Genomic DNA, 20,515 nt, shown 5'->3' with positions numbered 1-20,515 from the left:
CTGTGACGTCATGCTGCTGCTATGACATCAGAGCCATGCCTCACCTTGTTGTGTCACAGAGCGTACATGTAAACCACACACTCCATGATGTCACTGCTCACATGATGTCACAGGGCACACCCAACTCCTGATACCCATCCCATGACATCACCCACGCAATGACGTCACCCGCAGTGACGTCACCCGCAGTGACGTCACCCGCAGTTCCCCGTTCCCCGCGCCGTGTCGCTGTCGCCGCCCATCGATCGATCTCTCGGCGCTCTCTCTCTCTCTCTCTCGCGCTGCGCAGGCGGCTCAGCCGAGCGCCGACATGAGCCTGGCCGAGGGCCGCGCCCCGCGCCGCACGGCCGGGAATCGCCTCTCGGGGCTGCTCCAGGCCGAGGAGGAGGACGAGTTCTACCAGACCACCTACGGCGGCTTCAACGAGGCGAGCGGCGGCGGGAGCGCGCGGCGGGAGGGGGAACGAGCCCGCCGGGAAGGCGGCGGCAGCGGCGGCGGAGCGGGCCCGCTCTGAGGGGAGGGAGGGGAGCGGGGCCGAGGGAGGCTGAGGGTCCCGAGCGGGGGTTTGAGGGGAATTGGGGTGTTATCCGGGGAACGGGGGGGTGTTGGGGATGTGGGGATATCCAGGGAATGAGGATCCGTGGGATCCCCCGGGTGATCCATCCCGGTGGGATTCCGGGATAACGTGTCCATGGATCCCCTCAGATGGGTGCGTGGGGTGAGCGATCCCATATTGCACAGGAATCCAGGGATAACGGGGAGTTATCCAAGGAGTCTGCAGGGGATCCATCCCTGTGATATTCCGGGATAACGTGTCCATGGATCCCCTCATTTGGGTGTGTGGGGTGAGCGATCCCATATTGCACACAGAGTTATGTTATTAAGGGGAGTTACCCAGGGAGTCTGGGGGGATCCATCCCTGTGATATTCCGGGATAACGGGTCCATGGATCCCCTCATTTGGGTGCGTGGGGTGAGCGATCCCATATTGCACAGGAATCCAGGGATAACGGGAGTTATCCAGGGAGTCTGGGGTGATCCATCCCCGTGGGGTTCCGGGATAATGTGTCCATGGATCCCCTCATTTGGGTGCGTGGGGTGAGCGATCCCATATTGCACACAGAGTTATGTTATCAAGGGGAGTTACCCAGGGAGTCTGGGGGGATCCATCCCTGTGATATTCCGGGATAATGTGTCCATGGATCCCCTCATTTGGGTGTGTGGGGTGAGCGATCCCATATTGCACACAGAGTTATGTTATTAAGGGGAGTTACCCAGGGAGTCTGCGGGGGATCCACCCCTGTATCCCACAGGATTTTGGGGACAATGGATCCCTCAGTGGGGCTCAATTATCCCCAATCCCCCATCCCACAGGAGTCCGGGGATGACGAGTACCGCGGCGAGCACTCGGACAGCGATGACGAGGTGGACTCGGACTTCGACATCGACGAGGGCGACGAGCCGGGCTCGGAGCAGGACGAGGCCGAGCCCCGGCGCCGCCGCCGCGTCCTCACCAAGGCTTACCGGGTACCGACCCCGCGGGGCTTCTCCGGGAAAACCCGCCCGGCCCATCCCCCGAGGCTTGACTCTGCCTCTGTGTCCTGCAGGAGCCGCTCAAGAGCCTGCGGGCCAAGAAGGCGGAGGGGCCGCGGGGAGGAGCCCAGAAGAGCAGGGAGGTGAAATCCCTGCCCCTGGAGCTGCAGGAGGATGTGGGAGACAGTGAGTGTGGGGTGGGGAGGGGTGGGAGCAGCGTCTTGGTAATCCCGTGGGGGAGTGGGATCCTTTCTGGAGAGCTGCTGGTGCTCCAGGGGGTGGCAGTGGGATCTGGTGGTGATCCCAGCTGGGATGGGAATGGGATCTCAGGGATCTCCTGGTGATGCAATGGGTGGCAACAGGATCCCATGGGAGAACACCTGGTGCTCCAGGGGGTGGGAATGGGATCCCAGGGATCTCCTGGTGATCCCAGATGGAAATGAGAACCTCTGGGAGAATTCTGGTGTTCCACGGGTCGGAAACGAGATCCCAGGGATCTGCTGATGATCCAGGGGTAGGGAGCAGAACTCTTTGGGGGGAATTGCTGGTGCTCCAGGGGTTGGAATTGAGATCTCAGGGATCTCCTGGTGATCCCAGCTGGGATGGGAATGGGATCCCAAGGATCTACTTATGATGCAGGAATTGGGAACAGGAACCCATGGGAGAACTCCTGGTTCTCCAGGGGTTGGGATCATGATCCTGGGGATTCCATGGGAGTACTCTTGGTTCTCCAGGGGCTCTCTGGGTCAGGATCAGGATCTCTGGGATCCCATGGGAGCATTCCCAGGGTCCCATGGCTGATCCAGTGTCCCTGCAGGCAGGAAGCACATGAGGCAATCCACCACGGAGCACACCCGGCAGACATTCCCTAAAAATGGGATCCCATGGGAGAACTCTTGGTTCTCCAGGGGCTCTCTGGGTCAGGATCAGGATCTCAGGGATCTCTAGGTGATCCCATGGGAGCTCCCAGCTGATCCAGTGTCCCTCCAGGCAGGAAGCACATGAGGCAATCCACCACGGAGCACACCCGGCAGACGTTCCTGCGGCTCCAGGAGCGCCAGGTGCAATCCAAGAGGAAAAAGGGAGGCACCAGCTACGAGAGGCCCCTGACCCAGGAGGAGCTGCTGGAGGAGGCCAAGATCACTGAGGAGATCAACCTGCGCTCCCTGGGTGAGCAGGAGAGGGGCTGGGATACTGGGAGTGGGGCTGGGAATGGGACAGGAACACTGGGAGAGGGGCTGGGATACTGGGAGAGGGGCTGGGAATGGGACAGGGACACTGGGAGAGGGGCTGGGATACTGGGAGAGGGGCTGGGAATGGGACAGGGACACTGGGAGAGGGGCTGGGATACTGGGAGAGGGGCTGGGAATGGGACAGGGACACTGGGAGAGGGGCTGGGATACTGGGAGTGGGGCTGGGATACTGGGAGTGGGGCTGGGATACTGGGAGTGGGGCTGGGATACTGGGAATGGGGCTGGGATACTGGGAGAGGGGCTGGGAATGGGACAGGGACACTGGGAGAGGGGCTGGGATACTGGGAGTGGGGCTGGGATACTGGGAGTGGGGCTGGGATACTGGGAATGGGGCTGGGATACTGGGAGAAGGGCTGGGACACTGGGAATGGGGCTGGGACACTGGGAATGGGGCTGGGATACTGGGAGTGGGGCTGGGATACTGGGAGTGGGGCTGGGAATGGGACAGGAACACTGGGAGAGGGGCTGGGATACTGGGAGTGGGGCTGGGATACTGGGAGTGGGGCTGGGATACTGGGAGTGGGGCTGGGATACTGGGAATGGGGCTGGGATACTGGGAGAGGGGCTGGGAATGGGACAGAGACAGCAGGAATGGGACAGGGACACTGGGAATGGCACCAGGGCAGCAGGAATGGCAGCAGGGTAGCAGGAGTGGGGCAGGGACACTGGGAGTGGCAGCAGGGCAGCAGGAGTGGGGCAGGGAGTGTCCCTGGGAATGGGACAGGGGCAGCAGGAGTGGGGCAGGGAGTGTCCCTGGGAATGGGACAGGGGCAGCAGGAGTGGGGCAGGGAGTGTCCCTGGGAATGGGACAGGGCAGCAGGAGTGGGGCAGGGAGTGTCCCTGGGAATGGGACAGGGACAGCAGGAGTGGGGCAGGGACACTGGGAATGGGACAGGGACAGCAGCAGTGGGGCAGGGACACTGGGAATGGGACAGGGACAGCAGCAGTGGGGCAGGGAGTGTCCCTGGGAATGGGACAGGGGCAGCAGCAGTGGGGCAGGGAGTGTCCCTGGGAATGGGACAGGGGCAGCAGCAGTGGGGCAGGGAGTGTCCCTGGGAATGGGACAGGGGCAGCAGGAACAGGGCAGGGAGTGTCCCTGGGAATGGGACAGGGGCAGCAGCAGTGGGGCAGGGACACTGGGAATGGGACAGGGACAGCAGGAACAGGGCAGGGAGTGTCCCTGGGAATGGGACAGGGACAGCAGCAGTGGGGCAGGGACACTGGGAATGGGACAGGGACAGCAGCAGTGGGGCAGGGAGTGTCCCTGGGAATGGAACAGGGAGTGTCCCTGGGAGCAGCACCCCCCTGACGTGGCCCTGCCCCAGAGAACTACGAGCGGCTGGAGGCTGACAAGAAGAAGCAGGTGCAGAAGAAGAGGAAGCTCGTGGGGCCCGTGATCCGGTACTGGTCCCTCACCATGCCCCTGCTGCCCGAGCCCGGCCGCGACGAGCCCGTGGACGTCGAGGGGTGAGTGCCCCCAGAGCCACATCCCCCTGGGGCTGCTCCAGAGGCCGTGGGCAGCACCCCACATCTCCAGTCTGGGGGGTGGGCTTGGGTGCTGGATGCCAACCTGGGGTTGTGCCTTGGGTCTGTTTCAGTTTGGGGAGGGAAAAGCACTTTGGAGCCCCCAAATCCTGTGGGAAAAACAAGTTTTGGACCCCAAATCCCGTGGGAAAGGCATTTTTTGAGCATCACCTTGGAACCCCCAAATCCTATGGGAATAAGAGTCACGGGTTTTGAGACCCCCCCCAAACCCCTTTGTTGTGTCAGTTTTTGAGACCCCCAAACCCCATTGGAGTGTCAGTTTTTGAGACCCCCAAATCCCTTTGGAGTGTCAGTTTTTGTTCATCACCCTGGCACCCCTCACCCCAATGGAGTCACAGTTTTTGTCACCTTGGCATCCCAAATTCCCCTTTGGAGTCACAGTTTTTGAGACCCCCCAAATCCCTTTGGAATCACGGATTTTGAGACCCCCAAATTCCTATTTGGAGTTTCAGTTTTTGAGACCCCCAAACCTCATTGGAGTGTCAGTTTTTGAGACCCCCAAACCCCATTGGAGTGTCAGTTTTTGAGACCCCCAAACCTCATTGGAGTGTCAGTTTTTGAGACCCCCAAACCTCATTGGAGTGTCAGTTTTTGAGACCCCCAAACCCCATTGGAGTGTCAGTTTTTGTTCACCACCCTGGCACCCCAAACCCCATTGGAGTGTCAGTTTTTGAGACCCCAGATTCCCCTTTGGAGTTTCAGTTTTTGAGACCCCTGAATCCCTTTGCAGTGTCAGTATTTGAGACCCCCAAACCCCATTGCAGTGCCAGATTTTGTTCACCACCTGGCACCCCACACCCCATTGGAATCACAGTTTTTGGGCACCACCTTGGCATCCCAAATTCCCTTTTGGAGTTTCAGTTTTTGAGACCCTGAATCCCTTTGCAGTGTCAGTTTTTGAGACCCCCAAACCCCATTGGAGTGTCAGTTTTTGAGACCCCCAAATCCCTTTGCAGTGTCAGTTTTTGAGACCCCCAAACCCCATTGGAGTGTCAGTTTTTGAGACCCCAGATTCCCCTTTGCAGTTTCAGTTTTTGAGACCCCCAAACCCCATTGCAGTGCCAGATTTTGTTCACCACCCTGGCACCCCACACCCCATTGGGATCCCAGTGTTTGGGCACCACCTTGGCTTCCACTTTGCAGTTTCAGTTTTTGTTCACCACCCCACACCCCACTGGGATCCCAGTTTGGTGACCCCAACCCCGCGGTGCAGCCGGAGGATTTCCCCAGCCCATCCTGTCCCCGTTCCAGGCTGGACCCCGACTCTCACCCCGCGCCGGCCCCGCCGTCCCCGGGGAAATGCTCGCGCACCTTCATCTCCTTCAGCGACGACGCCACCTTCGAGCGCTGCTTCCCGCGCAGCAAAGCGCCGCGGCTGCCGGCGCGGGAGCTGTGCCCGGTGACGCACCGGCCGGCGCTCTACCGGGACCCCATCACCGACATCCCCTACTCCAACGCCCGCGCCTTCCGCATCATCCGCGAGGCCTACCGCAAGTACATCACCGCGCACGGGCTGCCCAGCGCCGCCGCCGCCGCCATGGCCGCGCCCGGGGACGGCGCCGCGCGCCCCGGCCGACAGAAGATCGTCATCAAGCAGAGCCTGCCCAGTGCCTGACATCCTGCCATTTTGGGGTGTTGGGATTTGGGGTTTGGGATTGGTGGTGATGATGGATTTATTGTGGGATTCCATCCAATATGGTAGAAAATTGTCATCAAGCAGAGCCTGCCCAGCGCCCGACATCCTGCCATTTTGGGGTGTTGGGATTTGGGATTGATGGTGATGATGGATTTATTGTGGGATTCCATCCAATATGGCAGAAAATTGTCATCAAGCAGAGCCTGTCCAGTGCCCGACACCTGGGATTTGGGGTGTTGGGATTTGGGGTTTGGGATTGATGGTGATGATGGATTTGTTGTGGGATTCCATCCAATATGGCAGAAAATTGTCATCAAGCAGAGCCTGCCCAGCGCCTGACATCCTGCCATTTTGGGGTGTTGGGATTTGGGGTTTGGGATTGATGGTGGTGATGGTTTTGTTGTGGGATTCCATCCAATATGGCAGAAAATTGTCATCAAGCAGAGCCTGCCCAGCACCTGACATCCTGCCATTTTGGGGTGTTGGGATTTGGGATTGATGGTGGTGATGGTTTTGTTGTGGGATTCCATCCGAAACGGCAGAAAATTGTCATCAAGCAGAGCCTGTCCAGTGCCCGACACCTGGGATTTGGGGTGTTGGGATTTGGGGTTTGGGATTGATGGTGGTGATGGATTTATTGTGGGGTTCCATCTAAAGTGGCAGAAAATCATCATCAAACAGAGCATGCCCAGTGTTCCAGGATTTGGGATTTGGGGTGTTGGGATATCAGGATATGGCGTCATCCCCAACGATGGTTTTGTTGTGGGGCTCCATCCAAAATGGCAAAAAATCGTCACCAAACAAAGAGTTCCCAGTTCCTGAAATCCTGGGATATTGGGATTTGGGGTGTTGGGATTTTGGGATTTCAGGATTTGGCATGTTGGGAGATGGCGTCATCCCCAGTGATGGTTTTGTGTGGGGCTCCATCCAAAATGGCAGAAAATCATCACCAAAGAGTTCCCAGTTCCTGAAATCCTGGGATATTGGGATGCTGGAGTATTGGGATTTTGGGGTTTCAGGTTTTAGGATTTTAGTATTTGGGGTGTTGGGAGATGGTGTCATCCCCAATGATGGTTTTGTTGAGGGTCTTCCATCCAAAAAGGCAGAAAATCGTCATCAGAGCATCCCCAGTGCCTGACATCCTGGATTTTGGGATATTGAGATTTTGGGATTTGGGATGTTGGGTTTGTGGGGTTTGGGATTTAGGGATATGGGGTTACCCCAAGTGATATTTTTTTGGTGGGGTCACTGTTCACCAGGAGTGTTGGAAGAGGGAATAAAGTGAAGTTGGGTGTTGGTTTGTGTGGGGTGATGGGAAATCCCACAAAAATGGGGTGTGTGAGCCCATTTTCCCTGGAAATCCTACAGAAAATATGGGATGGGAGCTCCTTTTCCTGCAATAAAGTTCATAAACCCTTTATTTTCCAGGACACCCTACAATAAACAAACGGTTTATGGGATCCCTTTTCCCAGAAAAATCCTAAAATAAACTTTACGGGATCCCTTTTTTCAGAAGACTCTACAAAATTCATTCCCAGCTCCCCCAAACCCCATTTGGGGTGTCCAAACCCCTTCACCTCCCCAAATTTGGGACTTAGGGGTGGACACCCCAAAATAATGGAGGAAATATTGGGGGGGTGGAAATACGGGAAAAGGAAAAAAAAAAAAAAAAAGAAACAAAAAAAAGCATGCAGATGCAAAAACCCGCAAAAGTACAAACTTTTGCCAAAAAAATCCCCCAAAACCAAGCCCCACAAAAACCACTCAAACCCTCAAAAACCCACTAAAAAAAACCCTAAAAAAAAAATCCTCGAAAAACATTTAAAAATCTCTAAAAAATACCCAAAACAACCTTAAAAACCCTCCAATGCAACCCAAACCCCTTTAAACACCACAAAAGAACCCCAAACTAAAAAAAAAAACCCATAAACCCCAAAATTCCACTTTAAAACCCCCAAAAAACAACCTTCCTCCAAAAAACTATTAAAAACTCCCAAAGCCCCCCCTCAAAAATAAAATAGTCTAACAGCTTTGGGGACACCCCAAAACACGGGGGGTGTCCTGGAGCTCTGTAGGGTTTCTAGGATTTGGGAAGGTTTTTGGGGTCAGAGACTTGCTGGGTTTATGGGACTGGGGCAGGAGCCGCTGTCCCTTTGCCCTGCTGCTTTCTGGGGTCGGAGCTTTGTAGGATTGATAAGATTTCGGAGAATGCCGGCGGTTTTTGGGGTCAGAGTCGTACAGGGTTTTTAGGGTTGGGGCAGGAGCCGCTGTCCCTTCGGCCCGGCGGGTTTTGGGGCCGGGCGGGGCCCCCCCGTTCCCGATAAGGGCCTGTCCCGGGTCCGCCCCTGCCGGCCCGAATAAAGCGCTGATCTCATGCCCCGCGCGGCCCCGCAGCTTTGGGATCGGCCCCGGCTCTTGGGATCAGCTTTGGGATCGGCCCCGGCTCTCGGGATCAGCTTTGGGATCGGCCCCGGCTCGTGGGATCAGCTTTGGGATCGGCCCCGGCTCGTGGGATCAGCTTTGGGATCGCCCGTGGGGCTGCGGGATCAGCGCCGGCTCTTGGGATCCGCTTTGGGATCCACCCCGCAGCTTTAGGATCAGCGCCGGCGTTTGGGATCGGCCCCAGGTACGGGCGCGCTGTCCCCGCCTTGTCCCCAAGGGGTGGCGGCCGTGTCACCTCCCCCCTCCTCCCCCTCAGAATTTTGGGATTTTGGGCTTTGCGGGATCCCGGAGCCGCTTCCCAAAGGAATTCCCACGCTCCGAGGGGGGTGGGGCGGGGCAGGTGTGTCCCCACCCCCCGCTCTGGGGACACCGCGGGGTGGCGACTGTGGGGTCGCGACATTTGGGGACGCCGCGGTTTGTCCCTCCTGTCACCTCCCCCGAGGGGGGGCTGGAATTTTGGGGGGGGACTCAGGAATTGGGGGGAGGGGACAGAGCGAGATGTGACCCTGGGAGGTGACAGAGGTTGGGGACAATATCTGGGGACGCTTTTGGTGGGGTTGTGCTCGGTGTCCCCAAGCGCTGGCCCTGCACAGGGGTCCCCCGGTGTCCCCAGGGGGTGGCACCCCCGCTGTCACCCCGTGTCCCCAGAAGTGGCACAGAGAGGTTGCCCCGTGTCCCGCGGTGTCCCCAGCAGTGCCACCCCGTTGTCCCTCCGTGTCCCCTCGTGTCCCCCGCGATGCCACCTCCCTGTCCTCTCGTTTCCCCTGCTGTCCCCAGCGGTGCCACTCCCGCTCTCCGCAGCCGTGCCACCCGTGTGTCCCCGTGTCCCCAGTGCCACCCCGCTGTCCCCCCGTGTCCCCACATGTCCCGCGCTGTTCCCCCGTGTCCCGCTGTCCCCATCGGTGCCACCACGCTGTCCCCAGGTCCCCGCGGCCATGACGCCGTACCGGCAGGAGCTGGAGAAGTATCGCGACATCGACGAGGACAAAATCCTGCAGGAGCTGTCGCCGGAGGAGCTGGCGCAGCTGGACGCCGAGCTGGCTGAGATGGACCCCGAGGTGGGCACGGGGACACGGGCGGTGACAGGGCGGTGACACGGGCGGTGACAGGGCGGTGACAGGGCGGTGGTGACAGGGCGGTGACACGGGCGGTGACAGGGCGGTGACAGGGCGGTGGTGACAGGGCGGTGACACGGGCGGTGTCCCCAGAACGTGCTGCTGCCCGCGGGGCTGCGCCAGCGGGACCAGACCCACAAGAGCCCCACGGGACCCCTGGACCGGGAGGCGCTGCTGCAGCACCTGGAGCGGCAGGCGCTGGAGGCCGAGGAGCGCCAGGACCTCGTGCCCTTCACCGGCGAGAAAAAAGGTCTGGGGACACCTGGGGACACCCAGGGACAGAGTGGGGATGGGCTGGACACAGGCTGGGGACAGCCTGGGGACACTGAGGGGACCGGGCCCCAGGCTCGGGTATATTTAGCTCGGCCTCGCCAGCGGCTCGGGTGTCCTGGGCGAGCTGGGCTCCCGCCAGCCCCGGGCACGGCCACCGGCCCTGGCAGTGACACCAGTGTCACCCCCCCGCAGTGCCAGCCCCGGGCACGGCCACCGGCCCTGGTAGTGACACCAGTGTCACCCTCCCGCAGTGCCAGCCCCGGGCACGGCCACCGGCCCTGGCAGTGACACCAGTGTCACCCCCCCGCAGTGCCAGCCCCGGGTATGGCCACCAGCCCTGGCACTGTCACCCTCGGGATGGTCACAGCCCCTGGCAGTGTCACCCCCCAGCAGTGCCAGTCTCAATATCCTCACGTCCCATGTCCCTGTCCCCAGGGAAGCCGTTTGCCCCCTGTCCCTGTCCCCATGTCCCTGTCCTTGTCCCCAGGGAAGCCGTTTGCCCCCTGTCCCTGTCCCCATGTCCCTGTCCCTGTCCCCAGGGAAGCCGTTTGTCCCCATGTCCCTGTCCCTGTCCCCAGGGAAGCCGTTTGTCCCCAAGAGCGCGGCGCCGGAGCTGCCGCGGGAGGAGCAGGTGACGCTGGAGCCGGAGCTGGAGGAGGCGCTGGCCAACGCCACCGAGGCTGAGATGTGCGACATCGCCGGTGGGTGGGACCGGGAACGGGACCGGGAACGGGGATGGGGATGGGGATGGGAACGGGGATGGGAACGGGAACGGGAATGGGGATGGGAACGGGGATGGGAATGGGGATGGGAACGGGGATGGGAATGGGGATGGGAATGGGGATGGGAACGGGAATGGGGATGGGAACGGGATCGGGAATGGGATTGGAATCAGGAATGGGATCAGGAATGGGATTGGGATGTGCGACATCACCGGTGGGTGTGGGTGGGACTGGGAATGGGAAAGGGATTGGGAATGGGATTGGGGATGGGTATGAGATCTGATGGGGATGGGATGGAATGAATGGGATTTCCATGAGGTGGGATCTGTGGGATTTCCATGGGGTGGGATGGAATTTCCATGGGATGGGATCTGTGGGATTTCCATGGGGTTGGGATCTGTGGGATTTCCATGGGGTGGGACCTGTGGGATTTCCATGGGGTTGGGATCTGTGGGATTTCCATGGGATGGGATCTGTGGGATTTCCATAGGGTGGGATCTGTGGGATTTCCATGGGATGGGATCTGTGGGATTTCCATGGGGTGTGATCTGTGGGATTTCCATGGGGTTGGGATCTGTGGGATTTCCATGGGGTTGGGATCTGTGGGATTTCCATGGGATGGGATCTGTGGGATTTCCATGGGGTGGGATGGAATTTCCATGGGATGGGATCTGTGGGATTTCCATGGGGTGTGATCTGTGGGATTTCCATGGGATGGGATCTGTGGGATTTCCATGGGGTTGGGATCTGTGGGATTTCCATGGGATGGGATCTGTGGGATTTCCATGGGTGGGACCTGTGGGATCTCCCTGGGTTTCCATGGGATCCATGGGAACGAGGCCGTTCTGCGCAGGCCGGGATCCCCGCGGGGCCGGGAGCGGCACCAGGAAGGGCCGAGGGTAACGCTGTCCCCGAGGGCCACCGTGTGTCACACGGGGAGGGGACACCTGAGTGTCACACACCTGAGTGTCACATCTGTCCCTGAGTGTCACACACCTGTCACATCTGTCCCTGTGTCACACACTTGAGTGTCACTCACCTGAGTGTCACATACCTGTCACCCCCATTGCTGTGTCACACCCCTGTCCCTGTGTCACCCACATTATCCCCAGTGTCCCCATGTCCCCAATGTCCCCAGTGTCCCCTATGTCACCTGCTGTCCCCGTGTCCCCACAGCCATCCTGGGCATGTACACGCTGATGAGTAACAAGCAGTACTACGATGCCATCTGCAGCGGGAACATCTCCAACACCGAGGGCATCAACAGTGAGTGACAAAGGGGCAGGGGACAGGCCTGGTGTCCCTGTGGTGTCCCTACACTGTCCCCACGCTGTCCCCACGCTGTCCCCTCCCAGGTGTGGTGCAGCCAGACCGGTACCGCCCGGTACCGGACGAGCCCCCAAACCCCACGGACGTGGCCGAGACGCTGCAGCGGCTGCAGAACAACGACCCCGAGCTGCAGGACGTCAACCTCAACAACATCAAGGTGACACCGTGCTGACACTGTCCCCAAGGTGTCCCCAAGGCTCCCCAGGGGGTGTGTGCCACCCTGGGGTGTCCCCAAGAGGGTGGTTGCTGTCCCCAAGGTGTCCCCAGATGGTGTCAGGGTATCGGGTGCCATCCAGGGGGGTTGTCCTTGTCCCCAGAATGTCCCCAAAGTGGCAGGTCCCACCTCAGCTCCTTGGTGACCTCAGTGTCCCCATCTGTCCCCAGGACATCCCTGTCCCCACGCTCGAGGCCATCTGCGAGGCCATCAAGTCCAACACCCACGTGCGCAGCCTCAGCCTGGTGGCCACGCGCAGCAACGACCTCGTGGCCAACGTGAGTCCCCACGTGTCCCCAAATGTCCCCACACGGGCTGGGGACAGTCCCTGCCCCGTGTCCCTGTCCCCAAAGGTCCCGGGACAGGTTGGGGACAGTCCCACCCGTGTCCTCAAATGTTTCCCCATGTTTTGTCCCTGTGTCCCTAAAGGTCCTCAAACATCCCTGGAAAGTTTGGGGACAATCCCTACCAGTGTCCCCCATCAATTTGGGGACAATCCCTGCCTGTGTCCCCCATCAATTTGGGGACAGTCCCTGCCAGTGTCCCCCATCAGTTTGGGGACAGTCCCCACCCCATGCCCATTTCCCCATCCCCAGGACACCAAGGGTGGTGTCCCCACGGTGCCACTGCAGTGACACTGAAGTGAGACCTTGGTGCCACTCTGGTACCTCCGTGCTGTCCCTGCCATGTCCCCGTGGTGTCACTCTGGTGTCCCTGCTGTGTCCCCACACTGTCCCCACGCTGTCCCCGCGCTGTCACAGGCGGTGGCCGCCATGCTGGAGCAGAACCGCAGCCTGCAGAGCCTCAACCTCGAGTCCAATTTCATCAGCAGCGCGGGGATGCTGCGGCTGCTGGCGGCCGTGGGGCAGAACCAGAGCCTGAGCGAGCTGCGGGTGGACAACCAGGTGACAGGGGACAGGGATGGGGACAGCAGGGACAACCAGGTGACAGGGACAGGGATGGGGACAGCAGGGACAACCAGGTGACAATGGGGACAGGGATGGGGACAGCAGGGACAACCAGGTGACAATGGGGACAGGGACAGGCATGGGGACAGCAGGGACAACCAGGTGACAATGGGGACAGGGATGGGGACAGCAGGGACAACCAGGTGACAGGGGAAAGGGACAGGCATGGGGACGGGGACAGGGATGGAGACAGGGATGGGGACAGGAGGGACACCAGGGAGGTGACAATGACCTGACTGTCCCCAATCCTGCAGTGCCAGCGCTTTGGGGACTCTGTGGAGATGGCCATGGCAGCCATGCTGGGACACTGGGGGCTGTGACAGTGACACTGACAGTGACAATGCCAATGTCCCCACGCAGTGCCAGCGCTTTGGGGACTCTGTGGAGATGGCCATGGCAGCCATGCTGGGACACTGGGGGCTGTGACAGTGACACTGACAGTGACAATGTCCCCACGCAGTGCCAGCGCTTTGGGGACTCTGTGGAGATGGCCATGGCAGCCACGCTGGAGCAGTGCCCGTCCCTGCTGCGCCTGGGTTACACCTTCACCCTGCAGGGCCCCAGGGCGCGCGCAGCCGCCGCCCTGACCCGCAACAGCGAGCTGCGTGAGTGCCACCACTGCCACCACTGTCACTGCCACCACTGCCACCGCTGCCACTGCCACCACTGCCACCACTGCCACCACTGCCACCACTGCCACCACTGCCACTGCCACCACTGTCACTGCCACCACTGCCACCGCTGCCACTGCCACCACTGCCACCACTGCCACCACTGCCACCACTGCCACCACTGCCACTGCCACCACTGTCACTGCCACCACTGCCACCACTGCCACTGCCACCACTGCCACCACTGCCACCACTGCCACTGCTGCCACCACTGCCACCGCTGCCACCGCTGCCACCGCTGCCACCGCTGTCACTGCCACCACTGCCACCACTGCCACCACTGCCACCACTGCCACCACTGCCACCACTGCCACCGCTGTCACTGCCACCACTGCCACCACTGCCACCACTGCCACCACTGCCACCGCTGCCACTGCCACCACTGCCACCACTGTCACTGCCACCACTGCCACCACTGCCACCACTGCCACCACTGCCACTGCCACCACTGCCACCACTGTCACTGCCACCACTGCCACCACTGCCACCACTGCCACCACTGCCACCGCTGCCACTGCTGCCACCACTGTCACTGCCACCACTGCCACCACTGCCACCACTGCCACCACTGCCACCACTGTCACTGCCACCACTGCCACCACTGCCACCACTGCCACCACTGCCACCACTGCCACCACTGCCACTGCCACCACTGCCACCACTGTCACTGCCACCACTGCCACCACTGCCACCACTGCCACCACTGCCACCGCTGCCACTGCTGCCACCACTGCCACCGCTGCCACCGCTGCCACCACTGCCACCGCTGCCACCGCTGCCACTGCCACCACTGCCACCACTGCCACCGCTGCCACCACTGCCACCGCTGCCACCACTGCCACTGCCACCACTGCCACCACTGCCACCACTGCCACCACTGCCACCACTGCCACCGCTGCCACCACTGCCACCACTGCCACCGCTGCCACCGCTGCCACCGCTGCCACCACTGCCACCGCTGCCACCACTGCCACTGCCACCACTGCCACCACTGCCACCACTGCCACCACTGTCACCACTGCCACCACTGCCACCACTGCCACTGCCACCATTGCCACCGCTGCCATCACTGCCACCACTGCCACCACTGTCACTGCCACCACTGCCACCACTGCCACTGCCACCACTGCCAACCACTGCCACCACTGCCACCACTGCCACCGCTGCCACCGCTGCCACCACCACTGCCACCGCTGCCACCGCTGCCACCACTGCTACCGCTGCCACCGCTGCCACCACTGCCACTGCCACCACTGCCACCACTGCCACCACTGCCATCACTGCCACCACTGCCACCACTGCCACTGCCACCACTGCCACCACTGCCACCACTGTCACTGCCACCACTGCCACCACTGCCACCACTGCCACCGCTGCCACCACTGCCACCACTGCCACCACTGCCACTGCCACCACTGCCACCACTGCCACTGCCACCACTGCCACCACTGCCACCGCTGCCACCACTGCCACCACTGCCACCGCTGCCACCGCTGCCACCACTGCCACCGCTGCCACCACTGCCACTGCCACCACTGCCACCACTGCCACCGCTGCCACCGCTGCCACCGCTGCCACCGTCACCACTGCCACCACTGCCACCGCTGCCACCGCTGCCACCACTGCCACCACTGCCACCACTGCCACTGCCACCATTGCCACCGCTGCCATCACTGCCACCACTGCCACCACTGTCACTGCCACCACTGCCACCACTGCCACTGCCACCACTGCCACCACTGCCACCGCTGCCACCGCTGCCACCACCACTGCTACCGCTGCCACCGCTGCCACCACTGCCACTGCCACCACTGCCACCACTGCCACCACTGCCACCACTGCCATCACTGCCACCACTGCCACCACTGCCACTGCCACCACCGCCACCACTGCCACCACCACTGCCACCACTGCCACTGCCACCACCACTGCCACCACCACCGCCACCACCGCCACCGCTGCCACCACTGCCACCACTGTCACCACTGCCATCACTGCCACCACTGCCACCACTGCCACCACTGCCACCACTGTCACCACGTGTCCCCAGGGGGCACTGCCAGCCACTGACACCCAGCAGGGCTCACCCAGAGCTGGCCCCACCTCACCACGAGCTCCTGAGTGTCCCCAGGTGTCACCAGGGGGGAATTTTGGGCTGTTGCGCCTTTAAAAGAGCTCCAGGAGGGTCCCCAAGTGTCACCTGAGGGGGTTTGGGGGTCCCAGAGCTGAGCCCACCTTGGAATGAGCTCTACAATGTCCCCAAGTGTCACCTGGGGGGGATTGGGGGTCCCAGAGCTGAGCCCACCTTGGAATGAGCTCTCAGTGTCCCCAAGGGGGGACTGGGGGTCCCAGAGCTGAGCCCACCTTGGAATGAGCTCTCAGTGTCCCCAAGTGTCCCCAAAGGGGGACTGGGGGTCCCAGAGCTGAGCCCACCTTGGAATGAGCTCTCAATGTCCCCAAGTGTCCCCGTGGGCAGGAATTTGGGGTCCCACCTCTGACCCTCCCATTTTTTCTCCCCTCAGGTCGTCAACAGAAGAAATCCTAAAAATTCCCCCGTGCCCACCCCGAGCTCAGGAACTGCTGGGATTAAACTGGGAATAAACTGTGAATAAACTGGGAATGAACTGGAAAAATGGAATGAATGGAAACCCCAAGAAGTCTCCAAAAGTCAAAAATAAATCCCCCCAAAATGCCATAGAAATAATAATAAAAAAAAAAAATCTAAAAAAAATCACCCAAATTTCCCTGAGAAAATCACCCAAAATCTCCACAAATTCCCCCCAAAAATCTGCCAAAATTCCCACAGAAAACTCATCCAAAATAAAAAATAAAATCCCCCAAATTTCCCCCAAAAAATCCTCAAAAATTCCCCAATAAACACCCCAAAATTTCCATAAAACTTTCCCCCCCAAAAACATCTCCCGAAAATCCACAAAAAAATCCTCAAAAATTCACCAAAAAATCCCTAAAAATTAAAAAAAAAATTCCACTTTATTCTGGGGTGTCTGGGGGTATTTGGGGACATTTGGGGACACTTGGGGACATTTGGGGACGTCAGGGGGGTGGCAGAGGGGGCGGCTCCTCCTCGTCGGAGTCGAACTCAGCGTTTTCATCCTTGAGCCAATTCCCAGCAGAGTCCTGGAGCCAGCCCTGGCTGGAAAAGGGAATTGGGGGGCATTTTTGGGATTTTTTGGGGGAATTTTTTGAGATTTCTTGGGAATTTTTTTAGATTTTTAGGGGATTTTTTCGGGATTCCTTCGAGATTTTTTTGGGAGCGGATTTGGAACTTTTGACCGCATTTTTTTGTATTTTTGGAGGTTATTTGTCACCTATAGCAGGATTTTTTTGGGAGAATTTAAGGGTGATCTTTTGGGGGGATTTTTTGGGGATATTTTTGGGATTTTTCCCCTCCATAATTCCCAGAGTTTCACCCACCTGCGCAGGTGCAGGTGGTGCCGAAGGATTCGCAGCCGCTCCGGGCTCGGCCCTTCGGAATCCCGGGAATTCCCTTTGGAATTCTGTGAATTCTCTTTCCTTCCTGCTTTCCTTTCCTTGGCAACACCTGGGGGAGCCAGGAAGGGGCTGCTGGCAATCCCAGGAGTTGGGAATTCCCAGGAAAACCCCCTGGAATTCAGGGGGGTCTCACCCTCTCTGTGTGCGGCGATTTCGGGATTCCCGGAATTCCGGGATGGCTCCGGCGGCGTTTGGGAATTTTTTGGGATCATCCCAGGGATCCTGGGGCTCTTTGTCCTGGCAGGGGGAAAGGAAAGGGGGTGAATCTCAAAAATTTCCCAGATTTCCTGGGAATTTTGTGGCTTTTTCCCCCAATTTTCCTCATCCCACCTGTGGAAATCCCAGGAATTCCAGAGTTTGTCCCCACCCCTCCCACCCCCTTTCCTGGCAATCCCAGAACTTTCCCTGCTGCCCCTGGGTCCCTTCCCCACCTTTTCCCATTTTTCCCAATTTTTTCCTGCTTTTCCCATTTTGCCCTCACTTTTCCCTGTATTATCCCTGTTTCCCTGGTTTTTTCCACATTTTCCCCCATTTCTCCCTGTTTTCTCCCTTTTTTCCCCCATTTTCTCCCCCATTTCCCATCTTTTCCCTTTTTTCCCCATTTCTACCCACTTATCCCCATCTTCCCTTTTTTTTGCCCATTTCCCATTTTTTCCATTTTTCCTTGTTTTTCCCCCCATTTCCATGTTTCTCCCCGTTTCCCCCATTTTCCCCCCATTTCCATTTCCCCATTTTTCCCATTTCCATTTCCCCATTTTCCCATTTCCCCATTTCCATTTCCCCATTTTCCCCCATTTCCATTTCCCCATTTTCCCCATTTCCATTTCCCCATTTTCCCCCATTTCCCCCCCATTTCCATTTCCCCATTTCCCCATTTCCCCCATTTCCATTTCCCCATTTTCCCCCATTTCCATTTCCCCATTTTCCCCCATTTCCCCATTTCCATTTCCCCATTTCCCCATTTCCATTTCCCCATTTCCCCCATTTCCCCATTTACCATTTCCCATTTTCCCCATTTCCATTTCCCCATTTTCCCCCATTTCCCCATTTCCATTTCCCCATTTCCCCATTTCCATTCCCCATTTGCCCAGTGTTTCCCCATTATTTCCCGTTTCCCCTCACGCGGGTTTCCTGCAGCAGGGGCTGTACGGGGCCGATGGCAGCAGCGCGCTGCGCGTCAGGCGGCGCGTCCGGGCCAGCAGGGGCGCCTGGGGACAGCAGGGGACAGGGACACGCCCCGCTGAGGCCACGCCCACAAAGGGACACGCCCGCTGAGGCCACGCCCACCAAGGGACATGCCCCGAGGCCACGCCCACAAAGGGACACGCCCCGCTGAGGCCACGCCCACAAAGGGACACGCCCACTGAGGCCACGCCCACACAAGGACATACCCTCGCTGAGGCCACGCCCACAAAGGGACACGCCCATGAAGCCACGCCCACGCAGGGACACGCCCTTGTGATCACGCCCCGCCCAAGTCACACCCACCTGCAGAGCTGCGGACACGCCCTGCGGGGTCACCTGGGGTCCCTGCGGGGTCACCTGGGGACAGCGGGGCCGCCCGTAGGAACGCTGCAGGTCTGGGGACAGAGAGGGACAGCTGGGGACAGGGACAGGGACATGGGACAGGGACAGGGGACAGGGACAGAGAGGGACAGCTGGGGACAGAGACAGGGACAGGGACAGAGAGGGACAGCTGGGGACAGGGACAGGGGACAGGGGACAGGGACATGGGACAGGGGACAGGGACAGCTAGGGACAAGGACAGGGGACAGGGGACAGGGACAGGGGACAGGGACAGGGGACAGCTAGGGACAAGGACAGGGGACAGGGGACAGGGGACAGGGACAGGGGACAGGGACATGGGACAGGGGACAGGGACAGAGGGATGGGGACAGGGACAGGGGACAGGGGGACAGGGACAGGGGACAGGGACATGGGACAGGGACAGAGGGATGGGGACAGAAGGGTTTGGGGATATGGGGACACAGGGACAGGACAGGTGACACAGGGACAGACACAGGGACAGGACAGGTGACACGGGGACAGGACAGGTGACACAGGGACAGACACAGGGACAGGACAGGTGACACGGGGACAGGACAGGTGACACGGGCACTCACTGTCCAGGTGTTTCCTGCCCGCCCTGTGCAGCAGCAGCGTCTGCAGAGTGTCACACACGGGCCGCTGGGGACACAGCGAGCACGCCAGCCTGGGGACACGGGGACACTGAGGGACACTGAGGGGACACTGAGGGGACACCCTGGGGACACCCTGGGACAGCCTGGGGACACGGGGACACTGAGGGGACACTGAGGGGACACTGAGGGGACACCCGGGGACAGCCTGGGGACACCATGGGACAGCCTGGGGACACGGGGACACTGAGGGGACACTGAGGGGACACACGGGGACAGCCTGGGGACACTGAGGGGACAGCCTGGGGACACTGAGGGGACACTGAGGGGACACCCTGGGACAGCCTGGGGACACGGGGACACTGAGGGGACACTGAGGGGACACTGAGGGGACACCCTGGGGACACGGGGACATTGAGGGGACACTGAGGGGACACCCTGGGACACCCTGGGGACACTGAGGGGACACTCTGGGGACACGGGGACATTGAGGGGACACTGAGGGGACACTGAGGGGACACCCTGGGGACACCCTGGGGACACTGAGGGGACACTTTGGGGACACTTTGGGGACACCTTGGGGACACTGGGACACTCTGGGGACACCTTGGGGACACCTTGGGGACACCCTGGGGACACTTTGGGGACACCCTGGGGACACCCTGGGGACACTCTGGGGACACCCTGAGGACACTTTGGGGACACCTGGGGACACCCTGGGGACACTCGGGGACACCTCACCTGCCGTCGCGCAGCAGCAGCGCCTCGTCCTCGGGGATGGCGATCGCCAGCAGATCGGCACGCGGCGCTTCTGGGGACAGCAGGGACACCCCGGGTCACCAGGGCCCGACTGTCCCCAAACTGACCCTCACCCTGTCCCTCGTGGCAAAGGGACCCTGGGGACCACCGGCAAGGCGGGGGCCCGGGGGGTGTCCGGGGAAGGGTCCGGGGGGTCCCGGCCCCACTGCAGCGCCCGAGCGGGCCCGGGTCGCTCTCGTCGCGCTTAAAGGACATGGCGGTACGGCTAGGCCGCGATCACCATGGCAAACCGCCGCCGCCGCTTCCGGGTAGCCCTTCCCAGCGGGCAGTGCGGCGGGGAAAGGACCAGTCAGCGAGCGCTCAGCGCGGCCCCGCGGCATGAAGGGAGTGTAGTTCAGCCGCGGG

At 60.2% G+C, this 20,515-nt stretch overlaps 3 protein-coding genes across 3 annotated transcripts; 2 read left to right on the top strand and 1 right to left on the bottom strand.

Annotated features, from left to right (window-relative positions):
* Positions 1–253: 253 nt before the first annotated feature.
* Positions 254–6,124, top strand: VPS72 (vacuolar protein sorting 72 homolog). Its single transcript, XM_079329643.1, has 6 exons — positions 254–427; positions 1,374–1,526; positions 1,607–1,718; positions 2,523–2,702; positions 4,111–4,252; positions 5,582–6,124. The coding sequence occupies exons 1-6, from the start codon at positions 311–313 to the stop codon at positions 5,943–5,945; spliced, it is 1,068 nt and encodes a 355-aa protein (XP_079185769.1). The 5' UTR covers positions 254–310; the 3' UTR covers positions 5,946–6,124.
* A 2,309-nt stretch (positions 6,125–8,433) lies between these two features.
* On the top strand, positions 8,434–16,333 carry TMOD4 (tropomodulin 4). The gene is made up of 10 exons (XM_079329629.1): positions 8,434–8,592; positions 9,332–9,466; positions 9,617–9,773; positions 10,375–10,497; positions 11,695–11,784; positions 11,874–12,004; positions 12,232–12,339; positions 12,823–12,966; positions 13,490–13,634; positions 16,223–16,333. The coding sequence occupies exons 2-10, from the start codon at positions 9,344–9,346 to the stop codon at positions 16,243–16,245; spliced, it is 1,044 nt and encodes a 347-aa protein (XP_079185755.1). The 5' UTR covers positions 8,434–8,592; positions 9,332–9,343; the 3' UTR covers positions 16,246–16,333.
* Positions 16,334–16,677: 344 nt separating this feature from the next.
* SCNM1 (sodium channel modifier 1) lies at positions 16,678–20,365 on the bottom strand (the record flags this gene model as incomplete). The annotated part of the gene is made up of 8 exons (XM_079329707.1): positions 16,678–16,854; positions 17,136–17,262; positions 17,347–17,450; positions 18,336–18,421; positions 18,702–18,793; positions 19,337–19,425; positions 20,093–20,162; positions 20,224–20,365. 8 exons carry the CDS (start codon positions 20,363–20,365, stop codon positions 16,755–16,757), a joined length of 810 nt encoding a protein of 269 aa, XP_079185833.1. The 3' UTR covers positions 16,678–16,754.
* Positions 20,366–20,515: the final 150 nt, after the last annotated feature.

This window comes from Erithacus rubecula (genome assembly GCF_903797595.1).
Source record: "Erithacus rubecula genome assembly, contig: SUPER_33_unloc_1, whole genome shotgun sequence".
In the NCBI taxonomy this organism is placed as follows: domain Eukaryota; kingdom Metazoa; phylum Chordata; class Aves; order Passeriformes; family Muscicapidae; genus Erithacus; species Erithacus rubecula.
This window is presented reverse-complemented; position numbering and strand designations above follow the sequence as displayed.

Coding starts and splice junctions, on each gene's coding strand:
- VPS72 (XM_079329643.1), top strand. CDS start 311: ATGAGCCTGGCCGAGGGCCGCGCCCCGCGCCGCACGGCCGGGAATCGC. Junction 1,527..1,606: donor TCCTCACCAAGGCTTACCGG/GTACCGACCCCG, acceptor TGTGTCCTGCAG/GAGCCGCTCAAGAGCCTGCG. Junction 4,253..5,581: donor GAGCCCGTGGACGTCGAGGG/GTGAGTGCCCCC, acceptor TCCCCGTTCCAG/GCTGGACCCCGACTCTCACC.
- TMOD4 (XM_079329629.1), top strand. CDS start 9,344: ATGACGCCGTACCGGCAGGAGCTGGAGAAGTATCGCGACATCGACGAG. Junction 12,005..12,231: donor TCAACCTCAACAACATCAAG/GTGACACCGTGC, acceptor ATCTGTCCCCAG/GACATCCCTGTCCCCACGCT. Junction 12,967..13,489: donor AGCTGCGGGTGGACAACCAG/GTGACAGGGGAC, acceptor GTCCCCACGCAG/TGCCAGCGCTTTGGGGACTC.